The sequence below is a fragment of the Physeter macrocephalus genome, unplaced genomic scaffold, assembly GCF_002837175.3.
Source record: "Physeter macrocephalus isolate SW-GA unplaced genomic scaffold, ASM283717v5 random_7, whole genome shotgun sequence".
NCBI classification, from domain to species: Eukaryota; Metazoa; Chordata; class Mammalia; order Artiodactyla; family Physeteridae; genus Physeter; species Physeter macrocephalus.
The window spans coordinates 201,621-220,041 of record NW_021145293.1 but is presented as its reverse complement, the minus strand read 5'-3'; the positions used below and the strand labels follow the sequence as shown (position 1 = coordinate 220,041).

Sequence of the window (18,421 nt, the reverse complement as noted above, 5' to 3'; positions counted from 1 at the left end):
GAGCAAACTGCACTTTTTTTTTTTTTTTTTTTTTTTTTTGGCTGCGTAGGGTCTTCGTTGCTGTGAAGAACTAGTTGCGGAGAGCAGGAGCTACTCTTCCTTGCGGTGCGCGGGCTTCTCATTGCGGTGGCTTCTCTTGTTGCAGAGCACAGGCTCTGCACATGCAGGCTTCAGTAGTTGTGGCACGCGGGCTCAGTAGTTGTGGCTCGCGGGCTCTAGAGCGCAGGCTCAGTAGTTGTGGAGCACAGGCTTAGTTGCTCTGTGGCATGTGGAATCTTACCAGACCAGGGCTCGAACCCGTGTCCCCTGCATTGGCAGGCAGATTCTTAACCACTGTGTCACCAGGGAGGTCCCTTTTTAAACCATTTTTAAGTGTACTGTTCAGTGGCATTAAGCACATTCACAGTGTTGTGCAACCATCATCACCATCCATCTCCAGAACTTTTTCATCATCCCAAACAGAAACTCTATACCTATTAAGCAATAACTCCCATTCCCAATGTCCCTGCCCCTCCCAACCACCATTCTACTTTCTACTTTCTGTCTCTATGAATTCCACTACTCTATGCACCTCATATAAGTGGAATTATACAATCTATGTCCTTTTCTGACTGCTTTATTTCTCTCAGTATTATGTCTTTCAAGTTCATCCATGCTGTAGCATGGGTCAGAATTTCCTTCCTTTTCAAGGTGGAAATCCTTTTTTAAAAATAGTATTTAATTTCTACACCACGATCAAACGTTTTAAACGTTTTAAAACATAAAAAAATTAAAAGGCATAAAGTATTTACAATAGAATTTAAAATAAAATTTCTACATAAATATCTTAAACAATAGCTACATTCAAATTTAAATGTTTTAAACAGAAATGTAAATATTTAAAATAAATGTTAAGTAAAACTTTAAATATTGAAAATTAAAATTTTAATAAAGATACTAAGATCAAATTAAAAAGCATAAAATAATGTTATGAACAATAAATGTTTATAAATTTTAAATATTTCGAATAGATTTAAAATATTTAAATTAAAATATAAAGTACTACGTAGATTGAACTTAAAATTGAAATGACATTTGAATGTTTAAATATTTAAATGATTTTAAATGTTAAACATTTAAATTTTAACATAGAAAGTAATTGCTATTTTTAAAATATAAAATTAAATTTTAAATACGACTTTAACAAATTAACTGCTACAATAAAATTTAAAATTACACTTGAAGATGTGTAAAAAAATATATTTCTCCCCTCTTCTCCCTGACTGGAACAGAGGCAGTAGGGAAGCTACTGGCCTCCTCCGGGGCTTCAGCAAACCTCACGCGCAGGCAGCGCCTTGGCCAGCCCGGCCAGCTCGCGAGGACCCCGTATGGCCAATATGGCTGCGCCCGTATGGCAGGCGCGCAGCCTGCTCGGGTTGGCGACGACCCTAGGCCCGGGCTCCCGCGGCTACCGAGCGCCTCCGCCCCCGCGCCGCTCAACGGGGCCCTGGTGGCCCGACCCGGATGACCCACTGACCCCGCCCTGGCAGCTGGGGCCGCGCTACGCAGCTAAGCAGTTCGGGCGGCATGGCGCCGCCTCCGGTGTGGCCGCCGGTTCTCTGTGGCCTTCGCGGAAACAGCTACACGAGCTAGAGGCTGAGGAGCGCGAATGGTACCCAAGCCTGGCGGCCATGCAGGAGTCGCTGCGGGTTCAGCAGCTGGCCGAGGAGCAGAAGCTACAAGCCAGGTGCGTGCGTGCGGTCGGTCAGGCGCGGGGCTGCGGGCCGTGGGTGAACTGTGTCCCAACAGCAGTACTTAGTCCATCGGGCATTTTATCGCGGGGTTTGCATGCGGTATTTACGTGAATCCTCACCTAGATACAAAACAGACTTCTGAATAACAGTTCATTTAGTCATTCATCAACAAATCTTTACTGAGTGCCTACTGTGCGCAAGGCCTTGCCCACCCTGCTGACGACACAGCAGGGAACAAAACAAAGATAATTTCAGGTGGCAACAGAGAGCCATTAGGAAAATAAAATTGGGTGGAGAATGCATGCCTGAGGGGGACTTCGGCTTGGTAAGCCTCAGGCCTTTCTGAGAATTTGACGTTTAAATGTTTAAGCAGAAACCTGAATGATCAGTGGTAGTCATGGGAAGATCGTAGGCAGAGCGTTCTCAGTAGCGGCAACAGCTGGTGCAAAAGCCCTGAGGTAGGAATGTGCTTTAAGGAACAGCCTGGACATTAGTGTAGCTGGGGAAGAGTGGGAGGTGATGGAGCATGGAATCAAGGGCAGAGGTCAGGCTTGGAGGCAGGTCTGAAGGATTTGGAGTAGAATGGAGACAAGACCAGGGACATTGATTGTGCCACTTAACTGAAAGGAGGGGGCAGCCAAAGGCAGGCAGGTGTGTTCCTGGTGTTTGTTGTTCTTGTCCTCACAGCAGCTCCAAGAGGAAGAGGGAACCACCCTTATTTTAGAGATAGGACACTGAGGCCTAGGAAGGTGAAGTCACTTGTCCAGTCACTTAGGCAGTGAACGGTGGAGTTAGGATGTGAACACCTCTCTGATAACCCCAGTTATCCCAGCTGGCTAACCCTGCCATGGGGCTTTCAGCTTCATGTTTCTAATTCTTAAAATGGGACAGTGACTCACACCTACAAACTCACAGGATTGGAGGAAAAGGTCCAATCCATTTCTTGCCTTCACTTCTGTGCCTCGAAGTAGGCCTGGCATACAGTGGTTGCTCAGTGATGTCTGTAGGATGGAGGAGTGAGCCGTGGGAATAGCTGGCATAACATGCAGCATAACACGCGACATTCAGTAGACAGCTCAGGGAAACGTTGCGTTGACTTGGGGCCTGCTCCCAGGAATTACTGGGGCTTGGTTCTCTCATGCTCAAGACTACACATGTTGGTTTCTCTCTCCCGCCTCTCTTCGCTTGTCAAGAATTTTTCTTCACAGTTTTCATGGCCACCATAAGTCTTCCCAGTCTTTCATCTTGAGATGTGGGGGAGTTGGGAGAGGCAGGATGTGGGCAAGGGCTTGGGGGTGGGGTGTGGGTGGATGGGTACTGCTCTGGCTGCCCTCACTGACCACTCTCTCTCCCCTGCAGGGAGCAGCTCATTGAAGAGCGCATGGCCAAGATGCCACAGATGATTGAGAACTGGCAGCGGCAGCAGCAGGAGCGCAGGGAGAAGGAGCAAGCAGACAAGGAGCGGAGGGCTCGGCTGCAGGCTGAGGCCCAGGAGCGCCTGGGATACCACGTGGACCCGAGGAGTGCCCGCTTCCAGGAGCTGCTGCAGGACTTGGAGAAGCAGCATCGCAAGCGCCTCAAAGAGGAGAAACAAAGAAAGAAGAAGGAGGCACGAGCTGCTGCGATGGCTGCTGCTGCAGCTCAGGACCCAGCAGACTCTGCAACACCCAGCTCCTGAGTTGTGTTCTTTCCCAATAAAACCTGCTGCCTGATAGCCCCACCCCTGAAGAGCTCTGCATCCTTCTCTTATCACACCCCTCCCTGGGCACCCTGGTTCTTTCCCCAGCACCTGGAGCCAGGGAATCCCCACCCTTCCCTGACTCTGCTCACTTAGGGACTCTAGGCCATGCCGACTAACTCTGGGGCTTCAGGGGGAGTGAAAGGGGGATGCAATGGGGAAATAATGGAGGAGCAGATGGCAGAGGAGAAGAAGGCTTCTGTTTACCAACATTAATCTCCAGTAATTAGCCAATTACCAGGGGGGAAGTGTAGCCAAAACAGACTGTGGTGATGATGGTGGGGGGCAGGGAGAAGCAGCCCTTCCAAGGCTGAGCCGGGGCTGGGGCCCATGGCCTGGGAGTGAGACAGCTTGGGGGAGGGGGAGTGGAGACACTGGGAGCCACAATCTGCAGAGGCTGACAGACCCCTCTGCCCCTTCATGGCATTCCCGCATCTCCTGTGCCCAACTAGCCCCGGACCCATACAAGCTGGAGTGGGAAGCCCCAGCAGGCACAAACCACAGGACTGGCTTTTAAAACTTTATTCACTTCAAAACCTTTATCAGAGACACGGTTCTGTTCTGGGGTGGGGGGTGGCCTTGACCTCCAGAATGACTCTGATGTTTCCCCTTCCCCAGGCAAGACAAACCAGACCTCCTCCTCCCCAGCAAAAGGATGCAGGATGGAGGCCAAGGCCAGACCATGGAGGGGTCCTGGGCCTCTGAGTGCTCACCCCAGATGGCAAGATTTGGGCCACTCCAATGGAGAATCCAAGTTTGGAGCTCCAGCTTCCCCTCACCCTGCAAGAGGGCGGGGGAGCTCTCAGGGGCTCTTTGGGGGATGGGGAAGCAAGCAGCCGCCTCTCCATCTGGCTGCAGGGAGCTGGGACAGAGGCCAAGAGGGGCCCATCTGTCACCTCCAGTCCTGCCAGCTCCTTGGAGCAGGCTGGGCTCGGGTGGGGGATGGGAGGACAGCTGTCTGGCCCAGGTCTTCTCAGGCCAAGATGGGAATGCGGGGCCACTTTAGGAGAGTGGGAAGTTGGGGTGGAGTGTTTTGGTTTTTATTAGTTTTTGATTTTTTTTTCCACTTCTTAAATAAACATGAATATATATATATTTTTTTCTTTTATAAAACTTTTGTGGAGTTGGGGGTGGGGAGGAGGGAGCGGTGGGCGGCCTGGCCTCCCGGCATCACTCGTCATCAAAGTTCTGACTCAGGAGGAAGTTGGCAGCCAAGTTCTCGTTTTTTTCACAAGCGAAGTAGGCCTGGATCACCAGGCTCTCTGGGAAGCCCAGGGCCTTCAACTGCGGGAAGATGGGCAGGTATGAGCAAGAGGTAGGGGCCCTGCCCACCCATGAGGTCACCCCTCTCAGCCAGATCTCTTACCCTCTCTATAGCCTCTTTTTCCTGCGGTGTCACCTGGATGTAGTTCATCTGTGGGGCCTCCTCGCCTATTGCGCCCACCTCACCCTCCACGTCCGAGATGTCTGCCAGCTCCCCAGGGGGCTCGTTCAACATCTGGATGAACTGCTCCTGGTGCCGGCTGATTTGCTGTGGGAGACAGAGAAAGTGATGGTGACCCACAGCCCTTGTCCCCCACTTCCCCAGTTCCCTGTCACAGCCCTTGCTTTTTCTTTCATTCGCTCAGCAGATATTTAGAGGGTGTCTATTCTGGCCAAACAGCCACACGGTGGACATGGGCCCTGTCCTAGAGGAGCTGATGTTCCAGGGTGGAGAGACAGGCCGTAAACAAGCAAGCAAGCTGACAGCTACTTACAATGTAAATACTGGGTGTGACATACATTAGTGTAGATCTTGGGCTGGGAAAGACACTTTAGGCCAGGAGGGAGGGCCCTGTGAACTACGGGATGGGGAAGGAAGTTTCCCTCCATGTAGAGCAAACATCAAGTGCAAAGGCCCAGGGATGGGGTTCATTTGGAAACTTGCAAAAGCAAAAGATCCATGTGGCAAAACAGTAAACAAGGAAGGGAAGGAGGAAGCAGAAGATCAGATCAGAGAAGCAGGGACCAGATATGCTTTCTTCTAGTGCCATGGGACACCTCGGTGGTGAGGATTAAATAGGGAAAGATATCTGTGTACCTTTTAAAAAGATTAACTCATCTGGGTGTTGTGTATCTGGGGGTTCTAATATGCCCCTCTCTATTTTTATGTACATCTGAAAATTTACACATCAAAGGAAAAAGTGCTTTTTCAGGAATCTGGCTCCTAGTGGAGAATGGACCTTGGGGCTGTGCAGATGCAGAGAACTGGGTGGTGGCTGCCAGGGGACCTGGGAGAAGATGAGGTGGCAGCCACAGAGGTGGAGTGCAGGGCTGGGCTGAGTGAGATGTTCTGGAAGTAGAGCAAAGAGGACAGGTGAGAGACAACCCCAGTAGGCCCCCAGTGCCTGGGGCTCAAGCAACCCCAGGTTGGTCCTTGCGGGGTTAGGGAGGGCTGGGAGGATCTGTTCTGGTCTTGGGATATCTACAAAGCATTTTCATGGAGGTATCAAGTCAGTCACGGGAGAGCATGGCATCTAGAGGGTCCAGACTGGTCACATGGATTTAAGGGTCACCACAGACTGAAAGCCCCAGGATCGACTGCAGATAAATGGAGATGCGCAGCCCTGGCCCTCCAACATCTGGAGGTGAGCAGGAGTCAGCACAGGAGACTGAAAAGTCGGGGGTAGAAGCAGCAGATGCCTGAACCAGGAGAGGCAGGCTTTCACAGAGGACCCAGAAGACCCTGTCACACCCAGGGGCCACTGCCCCTCTGCCTAGGAACCTTCAAGGACAGGATGGAGCCCTGCTGAGCACGATGGTCCCAAAACCAACTAGGGCACAGCAGTCCTGGGTGCTGCCATACAACCCTACGGACATTCAGGAAGCAACAGCTAAACGCGGAGTGGAGCCAGAGCACAGGATCCAGAGACTGGAGGCAGACACACACTCCACCAGTTCCCAGGCTGCTCCAAGCCTCTGACATCTTCCTCCATGGAGTGGAGATGACAGTAGCACCCACACCTTATAGAGTGGTTGAGAGCGTTACATGAAACCACGTAGGTCATGAGGTCGCACAGAAAGGCAGAAGGCTGTCGTTAGTCCTGTTTTCCAAGCGCAGAGATGCCTACGTACCACGCTGGGCCAGGCTCACTCTCTGGGGCTGTGGCGCCCACAGGAGAAGGGAGATGGTACCTACACTGACTCCCTCTGCCCCCAGGCCTGTACCTGTAAAAGCTGGGGGTTTTCCTGGCCCAGCTGCTGAAGCAGGGCTGGCAGCAGCGCCGGGTTCTGCTGAATCACCTGCCGCATGTTCTGGAACTGGGGCTGATCCCGCAGGAATTCCAAGGGGTTCTCTCCTGCTGGCAGGAGGAAAGGGTGCGGTCAGATACCACCCTGGGCTCCCTGAAGTATGGGGGGGTGGGATGAGTCAGGTGCCTTGACAGCAGACACCCCACATGCACACCTCCCAAACCACTCACCTGCTTCTGTGGCCGGCTGCTCGGGTACTTGGCTCTCCTGGACAGAACCGTGTTCCGGCTCGGGGCTCCCAGGAATTCCCTGTCAGGGGTCCTATTTAGTTCAAAGCACAGACTGCCCACTGCCTCCTTCCTGCATACTCAGCCCTGGCGGGAGACACGTGAAGCCTCTGCTCTGCCCTCCACAGGTCCACCCCATCGCTCATGTCCAGGCTCCTGCAGGAGGTCTTTCCTGGCTAGAACCATAACCCAAAGGCTTTTGGGGGCAGATTTTGACCAGCCATCAGGGCACCGAAGCCTGCATGCTCCCGTGAGGACTCCCCAGGCGGCAGCAGCCCCACCTCACCGTGAGTAGATACTCCACGGCCCGGTGGGGATTGTTGTAGCTGGCCCTCAGGGCAGCCACGACCCGCTCCCGCTCGTAGCCCATGGACATGATCTCCGTCAGCATCGTCTCGTACTCAGAGCCAGTCACTGTGGAAGGAGCGGCAAAAGGCGGGTCACCAAGGAGAGGGAAGGACAGCTCCCAGGCCTTCCCACACCCCCACAAGGCCCAGCTGATGGCTGGGGCACCCAGTCATTTTCGCTCTGGGGACCACCCACCCACCTAGCGTGGAGGCCGCGTCTTCCTCTCGCCCGCTGCTACCTGAAGAGGGAACAGAGCTGCAAATTCAAGAGAGAGAAATCGGACCCTGGCTTCTGGTGGCTTGCCCTCCCCCAAGGTGTGTGGAACCACGAATGTGGGCGCTGAAATGTGCCGGAAAGACAGGGCCCAATCTGGGGCTGCTGATCCCTGTCTTACCCGGACACAGACTCCGGGGACGTCGTGGGGGCTGATTCCTCCGATGGGCTCTTGTCCTCTCTGGCGGTAGGTGGGGGATTGGACATGCCTGAGGCAGGGGCCGATGGGAAGGATGTGGAAGACTCCGGGGCAGCGGTGGGTGAAGCCTCTGGGGGTACTGAGGTGCCTGGGCTAGTTTTGGCCTGTGACACCCAGAAAAAGGGAGCAGGCATCAGTAACTCTATCTAGCCCCAACATCCTTCCACATCTCAGCCCCACCCTGTTCATGGCTAATCTCTCTTGTGCACACATGCTCTTTGCCAGCTCCCCAGCTAATCCACCCACCCTCCCAACCAGCATACATCACCCACCTTGGTCACCATGACGACCACAAAGTTCTTCTCATCGATGTGATAGTCCTTGATGGGGACATCATCGCTCAGGATCTTGCCAGCATAGATGAGTTTCTGTCCAGCCACGGGGAAAGCATCACGACCCTTCTCAGCTTCTATCTTCTCCTTCAGAACCTTCACCTGGAGGAAGGGGTAGACAGTCACTGCAAACCCCGAGATTCTCTCTTCCCTTCTAGTTTGGGGGCAGGGGGGAGGCTGCAAGCCCTGATGGCTGAGAAGCTAAGCTTCATAATCAAGCATACTAGACCATTCCACCATTAAACAGAATATTTGCTGAACACTTGATATGTGCCAGGTGCAGTTTTAGACACTGACGATACAGCAGAGAACAAAATTCAACACAAGTCCCTGTTCTCATAGAGATGACATTTATTTGGGAGAAGAAAAAACACGTATTTCAGATGATGTAAACATGATGAAACGCAAATCAAAATAAACGGGAGATATGACTATTCCTCACTCCATGCTGCTGAGAGTGATCTTTACTAAGAGAATCCTAAGTTGACACCGCTATTGTAAACGTACACGGGTCACAAGTTTAAAGCCTCATAATAACTGAGTGAAACAGTTACCATTAGCCTTTTATATTTGAAAAAAACAGAAGTACAGAGAGATTAACCAACTTGCCCCAAATCAAAAAGTTAGGCTGGTCAAAAACTCTGAGTCTGTTTCCTTTTCTACAAAAAGTGAACTTCAATGTCTCCCTCGTGGGGGAAATTGTGCAAAAAGTGCCAAGTACATATGTTTGTTAGGTCTTAAGTCTCTTTTCAGCTAAAAGGACAGCATCATGTTGAGACCGTGGGCTCTCACTTGAGGCAATTCCGAATTGAAACCGCTCTGCCATGACTTGCTTTGTGCATATGCAACTATACCAAAGTTCTTTAATCCAAGTTTCCGCATTTGTAAAGTGGGGAGACTCCGAGTCCCCAAATGACAAGCCTACTTCGCAGATTTATAAGATAACATAAAAACGCTCAGCGACAGGTGAAGAACAAACACGGACCACTGAAACTCAAGACCGTTTATTATTATCGTCGTTGCTGTCATCACCCGGCATCTCCTGGTCACTACTCCCAGATTCGGCCAACAGCGTCCCGAGGAGAAGCCTACAAAGCTGGGAACTCGAAGGACCCATCCCAGAGCAGGCCGGCCGGGTATCTGAGCCCGCGGCTCCCGCGCCCCGCGAAGACACTGACATTGGACCCGGGGCCTGGCGGGCGCCCCGGGGGTGGAGCCTCGCCTGGAGAGAGATCCAAGAGCTCCGCCCGAGCCACCAGGGGCTGAGCCGGGGACCATCAGGGTATCTGGGAAAGTCAGGCCCGTTGGGAGAATGGGCACGGCCCGGCCCCGCGCCGTCTTCCCCGCCTCTCTTGTCAGGATCCCGGCCTCCCCGCCCCCACCCCATCCCCGGCACCCGTCGCTCCCGCTCCCGGGCTCCGGCCTGGCTCGCACCGTCTCATCAGGCTCCATGCGGATCTTGAAGGTCTGCTGCTGCAGCGTTTTGAGCGTGATCGTGACGGCCATGGTGGGGCCAGAGCGACGCGGCGGCCCCGGGATCCTCACACGACATGCAACTCACGCCGCCGCCATCTTAGCGCCCAGCCGCGCCGTAAGCCGACCGCTTCCGGGGCAGGCGGTGCGCGCGCCGACCACCGCAGCACGTGTCCTGAGCGCGCCCCCTTTGCCTTCGTGAGCATGCACAGGAGAGCGGCCTCGAGCCAGGCATGCGCAGACTAAACTCTGCTCCGGGGGTGGGGGGGGCTTCTCGCTCAACCGTCACGTGGCTTCCTGCGAGTGACGCCATGCCCGTTAGCGGTGACGTCATGCGGCCACAAAATGGCTCCGACGTCCCCAGTTTCAAGCCTACGAGTTTCATTTATTTGTTGACGTTGAACAAACTCTTCATGTACTTGTTATACTTTTATTTCTTCCATAAAATGTTCGTGTTTTTTTGCTCGTTCCAAATGAGTTTTATTCTGGTCTGGCTACCCTGACAGGAAGCCTGTCAAGCCCTGAAAGAACTACAAAGGATACTTGAAAGGTCACCAACAATTTAACGAAAACTCTGTAAACACGTTTGGCCAAGGAACTGGGGACACGAGGCCATTTGGGGGCCCCATCCATTCCTGAGGGAAGAGCTGGATTTTTGGAATGAATCTAACAGTTCTAGCTCCTGGGTGGACCCCGCCTCTCTGCTGCTCCTTCCGTGATCACTTTGTTCACCCAGCTACCCCCAGTCTGACCCCAAAGTTTTTAGGGAAGATGTAACTTTCAAGGCTTCCCTACACTGAATACAAAATTATCTCCTTAAACTTTCCCTGGATATGCCAATCCTGGAGGCTTCCCAAAAGGGTGGCACTAGGCCACAGGACACAGGAAGCTCAAAGGAGGCCTATCCAAGGAACAAGGAATCGAAGAGTTGGTTGGCTAAAGCTGAAGAGGGTGCTTTGGTAGACAGGATGAAGGTGATGGTCTTATCTTCCAGTTAGTGGGTGGACTCTCCCCCACAATCCTGAACTGACCATTACCTGCCTAACCTGCTCTTCTCAACATTCCCATCCAAGTAGGACACCAGGCAGTCGCCTGCCACCTCACTCATTACCCAACTGTTACCAGGTCCTGCTGCTTCTCCCTTCACTGCATGCCCTGAGCTAAGAAGCTTCCACAAGAATAGGCCAGACTTGGCTGAGGAATTCTTACCTCTGACAACAAGGGACATCGGTTCCCAACCACCCACTGGACATAAGTGGCAGCCCTGAGGACCCCAACAGAGGTGGGCCTAGGCCAACCTTAGGGGCCCACCCTCTCCTCTGCCACTTTTGCACCATCCCTTGGTGCCACCTCTTTCCCTTCAAAAGGTTCAAATCCTGATTTGGCCACTGAAGACCACTGGACAAGCTGGATACCATTTCTGAAGCTATTTCCTTGGCTATAAAGAGAATTAATAGCTTTTGACACTGGCTAATATTAAGAAAATGTGTTTAAAACCGTCCAATAGCTCTGCGTAGTCTTGCTCCTTAATAGGTAAGACGTACATATGCGGCGCAGTGTAAAACGGTTGGTACAAGTTGGTGGCTAAGGTGTGGGTTCAAACCCCACCTCTTACTAAACCTCAGTCTCCTCATCAAACAGAACTGGTACTAGAACCAAAACTCACCAGTTTGATGCAACGACTCAATGAGTTAATAAGTGGAGTATTTGTAATGGCACTTAGAATAGTTACTCTTTCCCACCTGTTTGGGGTTCTGGGGATAAACAAGGGCCCCTGGAACCTTATGGGACATTCAACCAACACTTGTAGTGGCTGCAAAATGAGCCTCACTTAAGAGTCAGCTACCCCAAAAGGAAACACAGGAGGAAGACACAAAACTTAATTTAATAGAAATTTCATTTGTAGTTCTTACATTCTCAGTATGAGCCGAGCTAGAACCCGCTGCCCCACTCGGAACTGGCCCAGTCCTGGGGGCAGGGGAGAAAGGAGAGAGGGAGGTCAGAGCTCAGGGCTTAGGAGCCCCATTCTTTCTCAGTGCTGGGGGACTGGTGATGCCACCCTCTTCTCCTAACCCCCCTGTGGGATCCAGGAAGGAGAGCAGATGGAATCTTGGGCCTGGGGCTTCTCCTCCACGCCACACCCCACCCTGAGTCCCCAAGTTGGAGGGGAACTAAGGGATCTGGGGAGATAAGGGGACAGCAGAAAGCAAAGATGTCAAATCAAGAAAGATGAAGGCCAGGGGTGAGGGCTGAAGGAGAATCAGAGACAAAAAACACCAGCTAAAAAAAAAAAAAAAACGAAAAAAAAAAAAACAAAAAAACAACTTAAAAAAAAGGGAGTGGGAGAACAAAAACAAAATCCACCCCAAATTGGAACCCACCTGGAAAAAAAAGAAAGTTCTCCAGTCTCATAGAGACATTATTTGGCGCGGCCGGCTCTGCGGCAGGAGCACGCAGGCCTCAGTCCAGCCCTGGAGGCGGCGGTGTGGCCCCTACAGCTCATCCTTGGCCTGGCCAGCGGCAGCATCTTCCTCCTCCTCTTCCTCTTTCTCCTCCTCCTCCTCCTCATCCTCATCCTTGTCCTCCTCCTCTTCCTTGTCTGCCTCCTCCTCTTCCTTGCGCTTCTTCTCCTCCTCCTCCTCCTTTAGCCTCTGCTCTTCGTCTTGCTTGTCCTTCATTTGTTTTTCTGCTGCCTGTGTGCAAACCACACACCTCAGGGCCTGGACTCCCTTGCCAGCCCTGCCCACCCCCAAGCCCAAGACTGGACCCTGGTCACACCTTCGTAACACCCCATGTCTCGTTGCCAAACTCCTCAGCATATGCTTCATCGTCGGTGATGAGGAAGTTGTCAAAGATGGTGCCAGACTTGACCTGTATGGGGCCAGGGAGTAGAGGGGTGGTTGGAAGGATGGTCAGACGGGATATACCTGTTGGCCTTGGCCTCGAAAAGGTCTCCTGCCCATATTCCCATAACCACTACACAACGCTACAGTTTAATGTTGCAGTTAAAAAACAGGCTGCCTGGGTTCCAACCCCAGCTCTGCCATTTCCTGCCTACATGACCTCGGGCTGGTGACTTCACCTCTCTGCACCTCAGTTTCTTCATCTGTAAAAAGAAACCTCAGTTTCTTCATCTCCCTTCTTTAAATATTTCTCTAGTACTTACTACGTGCCAGGCACCATTCTAGGTGCAGAAGGTACATCAGTGAACAGAACAGACAAAAATTCAGTCCCTGTGAACCTAATTTTCTAATGGGATTATCTAACCACCTTCTAAGGTTGTTGGGGGCAATTAAATGAGTTGGTTCCCGTAGGTACTTGAAAAAGTACCAAGAAGTTAGTAAGTACAACTTCAAAGTGGGTGCTGTAAGAATAACATAAAGACAAACCAGGAATTTCTTTAAAAAAAAAAAAAAAAAAAAAAAGCACCATTTTGGTGTCAGACCTCCTTTGTCCCTTTCCTCCTGGGTTGACCCTGAGCACCTGAGGTCCTGGGATGCTTCTCTTCCCTCCATGTCTCACCTGCCATAGATCCAAGCCCAGTACAGCAAAGTTTTCATAGGCGTAGATGTTGCTATCAGGGGAATACTCAGGGTTGTCGATTTCTGGGTGGATCCAAATGCCCTTGTAATCTGGGTTGTCAATCTGCCGGGGCTTCCACTCACCCTGCAGAAGAAGTGAACTGGTGGGTGAGTGAAGATCAGTGCGTTCCCCACTGTGCACCGCCCTGCTCAGAGCCCCAGGCTCACCTTGTACTCTGGGTTCTGAATCACTGGTGGTTCCCACTCTCCGTCCATTTCTTCATCCCAGTCCTCGGGCTTCTTAGCATCGGGGTCAGGAATGTGCTCAGGCTTGTCCCAGTCCTGAAGGTACATTAGGAGGTCAGAGTTGGCCCAGTTGTCCTCCACACCCTCCATGGTGGGGAGCCCCTGCCCAAGAACCAACCTCAGGCTTGGAGTCCGTAGGGTCATCAACCTTGGCTCGCTCGTCCCAGTCTTCAGGCTTTGCAGCATCAGGATCCTTTATCTTCTTGGGAGGCAAGAAATCCCAATCGTCCTCCAAGGAGCCTGACTCCACCTGGCTGTTGTCAATCTTTACCTCGTAGGTATTATCAGGCCGCACAATCAGCGTGTACAGGTGTGTGAATTCATCATCCTGAAGAGAGTGGGAGATCAGTGCCCCGCCCACCAGGCTGGCCTGAGCCTTCCCTTACAGCCATTTGTCACCACCCCCAGAGCACACCTTGCAACGGATGTCCTTGTTGATCAGCACGTTCTTGCCCTTGTAGTTGAAGATGACATGAACCTTCTTGGTGCCAGGGCCACAGATGTCCGGGCCTTTATGAGAAGCAGATCCGGTCAGAGGTAGAGATTGTCCACCATTATGAACCCCATCCCACCCATTTACAAAAAGAAAACTTAGTTCTTAAACTCAGGTCTGTCAAGGTGAAAAGACGAAATTCAGATATCTCTAAGGGACCGTGATTGGGGATTTAAAGAAAAAAAAAATCAGTGCTCTAGAAGTCAGTATCTTTACTTGCAGAATTAGGAAATGCCTACCTTATAAAATCGCACGAATTAGCAGTCTTAAATCAACGATAACAATGCAGAAAGTTGCTACTAACTAACTATTCTCTCAGCTTCCCCTCCAAAGAAACGTCTAAGCATTTAAGTGTTTTCTATGATCTTAAGACCACTTTTCATGGGCTATAAAGAACTCATGGGGTTTCAAACTCCCTCTAACTAATCAGAGATCAGCATCAGGGTGGGGCCCGCTCACCAAACATGATGTTGTATTCAGAGTCTCCATGCATGTCTGTCTGGTCCAGACCATCTGGAAATAGCTTCACGTAGCCGCCCCCACAGTCGATGTTCTGTTCGTGTTTCACGGTGAACTGCACCACCAGTGTATGACCCTTATTGGAGAAGGGCTCGAATCTGGCCGACAGAGCGTAAAACCGGGCATCCTGGCTTGTCTGCAGCCCTAGCAAGAAACGGTAGTCAGATCACGGATCAGCAACAACCCCCGGGAGACCCTTAGGATGGGAAATACAGACGACTCCCCCTTCCTCCACCTGTTCTACTTCTAGGGATACCCAAACTGTGTGGTGACTAGGGCTTCCTCCAGGAAGTCCTCCTCGATCTGAGCACCCACCCCTAGGCTCTTACCTTTATCCTTCTCCTGGTCACCGTAGAACTTGCCGGAACTGAGAACGAATTTGCCAAAATCCGGTTTGTGTTTGGATTCGATCCAGCGCTCGGTCCACCCGTCTAGGGGACCAAAGGGGCAGGTCAGCGTAGCGGTGCTGATCACCCCTCACCAAACATCTACCAGGAGCTACAAATTGCTGGGGGCAAGGAAGGAGATTCCCCCTCCCCCCGACTGTCCCCACCCCAACCTCTAGTTTGACATCTCTGGTGGCTTAAAAGATCCTCTGGCGAACCCTAACTCCCGCCGCGGAAGGCCGCCGCGCCCTCCCCGCTCCCCAGGGACGCAGAAGGAAAGATCGCCTGCGGCTCTAGTCCCTGAAGGCCCCTGTGTTGGTCCTCTGAGCAGTAGTTACAGGCGACACGCAGATATGGTCTGGGGGGCCAGCCGCGTCCTTAGGACGGCCTCGAGGCGGGACTAGCCGTTACCTCCGTCCAGAAACTGCTCCTTGAAGTAAATGGCGGGTTCAGCGGCGGCCAGGCCAAGAAGGCCGAGCAGCACCAGCACGGGTAGCAGCATGGCGGGCCGAGGGGGCGGCGGCGCGCGGGCCCTTTAAGTCACTCTGCCAGCAGTAGCTCTGCAGTAGGGACAGACTGTGCAGCCAGCCGTGTTATTTTATACCCGGCCGCCTCTCAAACCAACCTGGTCCGGCCTCTTGGCCCTCCTCCCCCACCTTATCATTGGTCTGTGGCCACAGCTCTGCCTTTCCATTGGGCCCTTATGGGCTCAGCAAGTTAGGCTGTGCCTCGGAACGCTGGGTTCCCAGATGGCCGATTTCTATTGGCCGCACCGCTGGCCAATGAAGGTCGACCACGCGTTGTGGGGGACGCCCACCGGTGGAGTGGGGGCCTCGAGCCCCTCAGGCCAGGTCATGTGACCAGGCCTCGGCTCAACCCCGCCCTCGCCCGCTAGCAGCGCTAGAGATTTAGGCGTTTAAAGAATCCGCGCGAGCGCAGGTGCCGCCGCTTAGAGCTACGGCCCTGCTCCAGCATCGAGTCCGCTTATCCTCTCTACAGGGATGGGTAGGCAAGGTTTTCCTAGCCTTTTCTACCCTGAATTTGGGGAACCCCACCACTCCGACCCTCTCTCTCTCCATCTCTTTCTCTCTCTGTCTCTTAACCCCCACCCCCGCCCCGCCAGGATGGGGCAGAGGGCATCGAGCCCTGGGGCTTCACTTCACCCCAGCGCCAGAGCCGTGCAGGGCTGCGGGGGGGAGTGCCGGCTCTCTCCTCCGTACGGCCCCTAGTTCCCTGGCAGCCTGTCAGACTGCTGCTGTGTGAGCTGGGGCAAGGCATTTAGCCTTTTTGAAGGCACAGGAGCTCCTGAAAGGCCAAGAGGAGCGATCCCGGCCAGCTGCTGGCCGGCAGAAATGCTTTCAAAGCTTTTAGGGATGTCTGGGACAGAGGGAAGGAAGCCCTGAACGACTCGAAGTTGTGACTGTAGGCTGGGTCTCCTACGGTTGTTCGCCTTATTGCAGCCTGTCCTTTACCCCCCACCATCCCCTCCTCAGCCGGTAAATGAAAGGGGTCACTGCCTTGTGGTGTCCCACAAACGGCCTGCTTTTGCAATTAAACGGCTAAAGATGAGAGGGCAGGGGGTTCCGTTGGGGAGGGGAAAAAATGGGACAGATGGTGGGGAAGATAAGGTCTAAGGGAGGTGGCCAGGACCCCTGAGACTAGAGCCTTCTTCTGAAGCCAGAGGCACATGACTGAAAGTGACACACCAGCTCCCTGCCCCTAGGCTGCAGGAAGGAGGAAGGAGAGCTGGGGCTTTCCCAAACTCTGAGCAGATTGGCTCTGGACCTGGGAAGTGGAAGTAGACTGCTGAAGGGGGGGATCCTGGCAAAAGGGTGGGGAGGGGGTGCTTCCCCTCTAGTGGTGGGGACTCAGAAAAGAGAGGAATGAGGAGTCTTGGAGAAGTTGGGGTTCTGCCCCTTCCCCAAGACAGTATCCAGTATTGCCCAACCTGGTCCTCCCCCACAAGGACCCCCCAAGTCTGGGATGACCACTCTAGGCCTTCCACTGACCTTCCCCCCGCCTTCCCTCCCTTCTACCATGTGTCAGGGACACATGGGCTAGGTGCTTCCTGCCAGAGGGTAGACACTGTGCCTGTCTTGTTCACCTCACCATTCCCCCCCCCCCACCCCACAGTGTCTCCTGCAGCACCGGGCACAGAACAGGCTTAAAACCTACTTGACGTGTGACAAAAGCAAGGAAAGAAGGACTCTTGCTGGAATTAAATAAGCAAAAATGGGGAAAGTGCTTTGAAGCTAAGAAGAGACTTTGAGGGGTGCATTCTGAATTTTTATCAGGACCTCACTGTAGGTCCAGCATTGGGGGATATTAGTAACCCCATTTACCAGGCTCAAATAACAGTTGTGATGGCTAAATGAGTAGGTGCTTAGAACAGCACCTAACACAGAGTCCACACTCAATTTAGTACCAGCAAGTATTGCATATGTGTGTGGGTACTGTTTCACTTAATTCTCACAGTAACCTGGCTCACATCGTTTCCATCCAAGCGAGGAAACTGAGGCACAGAAAGATTAAGTGATTTGGCTGAGGGACAAAAATGGCAGATCTGGGATTAGAATCTACTTGTGCTGTCTAATGTAGTCTCCACTGGCCACATGTGATTATTGCCTTTTGAAATGTAGCTGCTCTGAACTAAGCTGTAAGTGGAAAATACACATCAGAATTTGAAGACTTAGTGTGAAAAAATAATGTAAAATATTTCACTAGTAGTTTTATATTAAGTGTTGAAATGATAATGTGGACATTTTAGGTTCTATAAATTCTTCAAATTAATTTCACCCCTTTTGTTTTTAACATTGCTACTAAAATGTGTAAAATTACACATCTATCTCGAAATATATTTCTTGTTTTGTTTTGTCTTGGCCAAGCTGCGGCATGCTTACCAGGGATCAAACCCATGCCCCCTGCAGTGGAATAGTGGAGTCCTAACCACTGGACCACCAGGGAATTCCCAGTATCTTGAATTATATTTCTATAGGACAGCACTGATCTATACTACAAATTATTTCCCTGACATTGGTCTTCTCAGAGCAGTGGTATGGGGAGGAGGGGGCAGGCTCTGGAGTGTTTATAATTTCTGACACTCTCCACCAGCTCCTTGCAGAACCTTGGGCAAGGCATACCACCCTCTGAGCCTCAGTTTTCACATCTGTGAAATGTAGATTATATCAGTATCTACATCATACAGTTTTGGGGAAAATGAAGTAAAACACCTGAAGCACTTAGCACTGAGCTGGGCACAGGGGAGAACGTCCATACAGGTTAGCTGCAACCTTGAATTAACTATTATTGAGTCCTTCTCCACTCTATAAATAGGGTTGGTCCCTACCCAGCCTTCCTTTGAAAATTTAAAAGTAGTTGACATCAGGGACTTCCCTGGTGGTGCAGTGGTTAGGACTCCGTGCTCCCAATGCAGGGAGCCTGGTTTCGATCCCTGGCCAGGGACCTAGATCCCACATGCATGCCGCAACTAAGGAGCCCTGGAGCCACAACTAAGGAGCCCATGTGCTGCAACCAATGAGCTGGAGAGCTGCAACTTAAGACCCAGTGCAACCAAATAAATAA

The 18,421-nt window shown here is 52.0% G+C and overlaps 3 protein-coding genes across 4 annotated transcripts; 1 reads left to right on the top strand and 2 right to left on the bottom strand.

The window, feature by feature from the left end:
• The first annotated feature begins 1,352 nt into the window (after positions 1 to 1,352).
• GADD45GIP1 (GADD45G interacting protein 1) lies at positions 1,353 to 3,453 on the top strand. The gene is made up of 2 exons (XM_007103615.4): positions 1,353 to 1,726; positions 3,093 to 3,453. The coding sequence occupies exons 1-2, from the start codon at positions 1,368 to 1,370 to the stop codon at positions 3,409 to 3,411; spliced, it is 678 nt and encodes a 225-aa protein (XP_007103677.1). The 5' UTR covers positions 1,353 to 1,367; the 3' UTR covers positions 3,412 to 3,453.
• A 525-nt stretch (positions 3,454 to 3,978) lies between these two features.
• On the bottom strand, positions 3,979 to 9,865 carry RAD23A (RAD23 homolog A, nucleotide excision repair protein). Of its 2 annotated transcripts, none has more exons than XM_007103614.3 (9): positions 9,576 to 9,865; positions 8,082 to 8,243; positions 7,732 to 7,913; positions 7,537 to 7,592; positions 7,276 to 7,403; positions 6,933 to 7,011; positions 6,679 to 6,809; positions 4,838 to 5,002; positions 3,979 to 4,755 (listed from the first exon to the last, which is right to left on the bottom strand). In XM_007103614.3, exons 1-9 carry the CDS (start codon positions 9,645 to 9,647, stop codon positions 4,642 to 4,644), a joined length of 1,089 nt encoding a protein of 362 aa, XP_007103676.1. In that variant the 5' UTR covers positions 9,648 to 9,865; the 3' UTR covers positions 3,979 to 4,641. The 2 variants fall into 2 exon arrangements, with proteins under 2 accessions (XP_007103676.1, XP_007103675.1); XM_007103613.4 differs by having other exon boundaries at positions 6,679 to 6,812; positions 9,576 to 9,820.
• Positions 9,866 to 11,480: 1,615 nt separating this feature from the next.
• Positions 11,481 to 15,416, bottom strand: CALR (calreticulin). Its single transcript, XM_007103612.3, has 9 exons — positions 15,251 to 15,416; positions 14,783 to 14,884; positions 14,394 to 14,597; positions 13,857 to 13,951; positions 13,560 to 13,769; positions 13,364 to 13,477; positions 13,137 to 13,280; positions 12,393 to 12,485; positions 11,481 to 12,307 (listed from the first exon to the last, which is right to left on the bottom strand). The coding sequence occupies exons 1-9, from the start codon at positions 15,339 to 15,341 to the stop codon at positions 12,107 to 12,109; spliced, it is 1,254 nt and encodes a 417-aa protein (XP_007103674.1). The 5' UTR covers positions 15,342 to 15,416; the 3' UTR covers positions 11,481 to 12,106.
• Positions 15,417 to 18,421: the final 3,005 nt, after the last annotated feature.